The sequence below is a fragment of the Mastomys coucha genome, unplaced genomic scaffold (assembly GCF_008632895.1).
Source record: "Mastomys coucha isolate ucsf_1 unplaced genomic scaffold, UCSF_Mcou_1 pScaffold22, whole genome shotgun sequence".
Lineage (NCBI taxonomy): Eukaryota > Metazoa > Chordata > Mammalia > Rodentia > Muridae > Mastomys > Mastomys coucha.
The window spans coordinates 27,730,836-27,735,126 of NW_022196905.1; the positions used below are offsets into that span (position 1 = coordinate 27,730,836).

Genomic DNA, 4,291 nt, shown 5'->3' on the forward strand with positions numbered 1-4,291 from the left:
TCAAACTTCTGCAAACCATGGGCCAAACTAAATCTTTCTTTCCTTTTAAAGTTTTTTCTCCCCCTTCAAACATTTTGTCACCCAGAGAAAAGTTGTTCCAATGCAGTTTTATCTTCAAATACAAGAAACTCTAAACAGTGATTCTCAACCCGTGGGCTGCAACCCCTTTGGGGGTTGCCTACCAGATATCTTGCATATCAGATATTTACCACTGCTCTAGAGTGAAGAATCCAATCAGATTATGTAAGGCCTACAGCTTCAGTGTACAAACAGTTAGTTACTTTACTGTTGCTGGAACAGTCTCGAAGTTCAATGGCTCTAAAACATGATTGCTTGGTATGCAGTTGAGCAACTAGGAATCAGACAGATCCTTGATTGGAAGACAAACGGGAAAGAGGCTGTAATTAGATCAGTGTGCTTTTTACTTAAGATGATTTTACACTAAGATTTAAGATGGCTGACTTCCTGGTTCTTCCTCTATAAGACAAAGATTTGGTGGCCTTTCCCCTGACTCCCATTGTTCCAGAGGAAACTGTTGGGTGAGACTTTCAATCCCCAAACTTGAGGACTCCTGTGATGGGAACCAATCAGCTTCCCTATGTTTGGATCATACATTCCCCTGCCAGAGCCCAAACCAACTAAAGGAGAGAGGAGACTCACCCCATCCCCAAACATCAAATCTCCCTCCATCCAAGCAGACTCTGGCGCCATCTTTTGGTTCTCTCCCTACTGAGAGAGCATCATCTTTTTGTGTTTTGTCATGCCTTTGTGTATGTGCTTCTGCTTTCAACAAAACATGCTTGAATGCTAAGGCCTTGCTTTTCCTGCCTTTTAATTCTTTAAATCAACAGAATAAGAATTCATTCCTGGGGCTGGTGAGATGGCTCAGCAGGGGAGAGCACCAACTGCTCTTTGGAAGGTCATGAGTTCAAATCCCAGCAACCACATGGTGGCTCACAATCACCCAAAATGAAATCTGACGCCCTCTTCTGGTGAGTCTGAATATAGTATATAGTATACTTACATAATAAATAAATCTTTAAAAAAAAAAAATTCATTCCTACAACCCTAGGCATACATCCTGACAGCATCAGAGAAGAAAAAAAATTTTCTCTCTTTGAGTTAGTTTTGTATCTAGGAAGCCACAAAGTTGGCCTCTAAGGGGACAGTGGTACATCACATATTATACCCCTGAACATAAATGTGACCATAGAAGAGAGTCAGACAGGACGGCTACAGAGGGGAATATATAGTACCACTGTGCAAATATGGACTGGAGGACTCAGGGTCACTGATTTCTTCATCATCTAATTTTAAGACTAAAGACTAACTAGGGGGAGGGAGACACGGAACCTGCACAGGAGGTGGTACCATCTACAAAGGGGAACAGAGGATCTGTGAAACAGGAGAATCTCTGTTGAGTTCCAGGCCAGCCTGGTCTACATAGCGAGTTTCCTTGAGACTCTTCTCAAGGAAAAACAAAACAAAGGTCGAGTTCTGTAAAATACAACTTAATGTTGTATTTTAAAATACAACTTAATGCAGAAGTCATTGCCTAAGGAATGAAATGTAATTTCATTTTTAATTTTAAAAGCAAGTGAAGGGGGCTGAAGAGTTAGCTCATGGGTTAAGAGCACATGCTGGTCTTAGAAAGGACTCATGTTTAGTACCTAGCACCTATGTGCTTGGCTAACAACAATCTGTAACTCCAGTTCCTGTCGATCTAATGCTCTCTTCTGGCTTGTGCAGAAATCATGCAAACGTGAGGCAGGTTCAATTCACAAAAAAAGGGGCCATTCAGTTCAGATAAAGGATTTCAGTGACCCCCAAGTCTATTGTCTGGCTACCAACGAACGGTTAACTTGAGTTAAAAAAAAAAAAAAAGGAAGACCTAGAATGATAGAGGTAAGAGGTAGGATAACTAAGCAATCTCAGTCAAGGAGTGGTCTAGTTGATAGTTATTTCAATTCTGTTTTTCAGGTGGTTTAAAGAAGTCTTCATTGCCTTAGCGGACAGGCTGATTCTCAGGTCCTGTGACCCGTGCTGTAGGGTGAAGCCTACATCAGAGATAATTGCTTTCACTTGGGGGCCCTGGAAGATCAACGTTGCTTAGTTTTTATTAGAAAGATGTTAACTGATCATTACCTTTGCTCCAGGAATCCAACTTGCTTACAAGAGTAGGTTGGGGACTGGACACCTTCAGGCGCCTTTTGGACCCCAAATCAAGGAGTCATCGCTTTTTCGCAAAAGCAGTTCCCAAGTGTTCCTTATGTTATTATTGGCAGGAAAGCACAGCTGCTTGATGGCCCCTTCCTGTCTTTTATTGTATTGTAAACACTCTATCTTTTATTGGGAAGCCTGCTCCTGGACTCCAGGGCTGTTAATCTGTGAAAATGGAGACGAAGGAAAGGAAAGTAGTTCCCGGATGGCAAAAACCGCACCCCTAAGTGACCACCCAGAGATGACGGCCACCGAGCGCGGAGGCAGGGCCTGTGACCACTACGGGAGGCAACTTCGGAGGTGTCTGTGTGTGAGTGCGATCCCAACGTGAGCCATCCCGGCCCCAACTCCCGGAATGTACATGGCGTCGGGATCTCGGGTCTACTCAATCCGCATCGGCTGCCTACGCCGGGGGACAATTCAATGAGGAAGCCGCTCTCTAGAGCTGCCGGCGATTGGTTGAGCCCGTGAAAGATGATTGGCTCTAGACTTCTTCCGCTCGGGCGGCCCGGTGACACGATTGGTGGAGACGCACAGCCGCTCCGCCTACTCCCGCGCGTAGCACGTCACTATCCGGCGTGCCCCGTACCCGCCTCCTCCGCTCGGCCGGCCCAAGATGGCGGTGCAGGAGTCGGCGGCCCAGCTGTCCATGACCCTGAAGGTGCAGGAGTACCCGACCCTCAAGGTGCGTCCTAGGCGCGGTTAGGGTCGCCACCGCGTCTTCGGAGAGGCCGCGGTGGTGCAGGGGCTGGGTCGGTGCTGGAGTCGCTTCTGGAGGGACTGCACGGCCGGGGGCGGGGTCGGGGGCGGTGGGGCTGCGGCTCTCCTGCGCGATGGGCACGGGCCGGGCCCTCTCGGTGGGGCCAAGGGGGATTTCGCGGTGTACTGTGACCTAGATGGTGCGGGGCCACAGGGTCAGAGGGCTTCCGAGGTCCGGGCGGCGGGGCCTGAGCTCTGCCTTCCACCCAGCCCTCAAAGCCTAGAGGCTGCGGGCGGGCCGTCCGAGTGCGGGCAGCGAGGCCACGGCCCAAGCGGAGGGCACTGGAGAACTAGGGGCCCTGGACGCGGAGGTGGGTCGCGGTGGCCCCCCGGCGTCCTTCCGGAAGCTTGGCCTGGGGCGTGGCGGGCAAGCTTCTGGGGCTAATTAGGGGGCCAGTGGGGAGCACTGGCGACCCGACCCGGTGGCACCCTGCCTCGCTGGGCGTCCCCATAACTCCAGCGCAGCTCTTGCCCTTGGTTTCCGGGGCGTGACCTTGGGTGGTCGCTGCGCCAGTGCGGTCCTTTAGGACAAACGTTCATCCCTGACGGAAGACTGGTAGTCTTCAGTTACTAGAGGGTTTTTGGTGGTACCGGATGAACTGCGGTGAAGCACCTGGGGAAGAAAATCCTTCAGAGAAAAAAAAAATCTGTCGTTCCAAGGAAGGCCGCCTGAGCCTTCGTGTTCTACATTCCTTTCCTGAAGGTCTGGGCAGCTTTTCTTCTGGAGCCCTTGGCACCTGATCCATCTGTGTGGTGACTCCGTGGTCGCTTGGTGGTGGGTGGGCCGTTTAGCTAAGGTGGAAGACTACAGGTTCTGGACTAGACTGCCTTTTCTGTGCTTACGGGGACCCAGATTGTGTATGGGAGGCACCTGGCTGTTGGTGTTCCCTTGTTAGATGTAAGCCCTAGGGAGCACTTGTTCCCCCACCCCCGCCCGCGCCCCCAAGGGTGAGGTGAATGATCATATATTGCACATGGAAGGCTTGGCATTCCCTGAAAGGCATCTCTTGTCATTGTCCCTGTGATGTCCCTGTGACATCTGATTGCTCTAGAGTAGTTTGTCTTCACAGGAGGGCAGAAGCAAGGGCTGGCTGCTCTTCTTCACTAGTAGGTGAGCAGCCATATTTGATAGATGTTTTGTATCCTGTGCTTTATTTGACCAAAGAAGGGAGCAAACATCACCAGTCTTTTTTTCCCAGATGTTCAAAATGTATGGTTTTTGTGGGGAGGGGGGTAGGAGGTCCTTGCGACAAATCTAGGCCTTGTATGTGCTACTAGGCCTTGTATGTGCTAGGCTAATGCTCTGCTACTG

At 50.1% G+C, this 4,291-nt stretch overlaps 1 protein-coding gene across 3 annotated transcripts in view; it reads left to right on the forward strand.

Moving 5' to 3' along the window:
• The first annotated feature begins 2,774 nt into the window (after positions 1 to 2,774).
• Positions 2,775 to 4,291, forward strand: part of Maea (macrophage erythroblast attacher) — a 36,855-nt gene continuing 35,338 nt past the window's right edge. Inside the window, exon 1 of one of the 3 annotated variants that reach the window (XM_031340804.1) lies at positions 2,775 to 2,905. In XM_031340804.1, the coding sequence (XP_031196664.1) occupies positions 2,837 to 2,905 (69 nt within the window). In that variant the 5' untranslated portion in view covers positions 2,775 to 2,836. Of the gene's footprint in view, positions 2,906 to 3,145; positions 3,291 to 4,067; positions 4,091 to 4,291 lie in introns of those variants that run through there. The other 2 variants (XM_031340805.1, XM_031340806.1) reach the window with 2 other exon arrangements.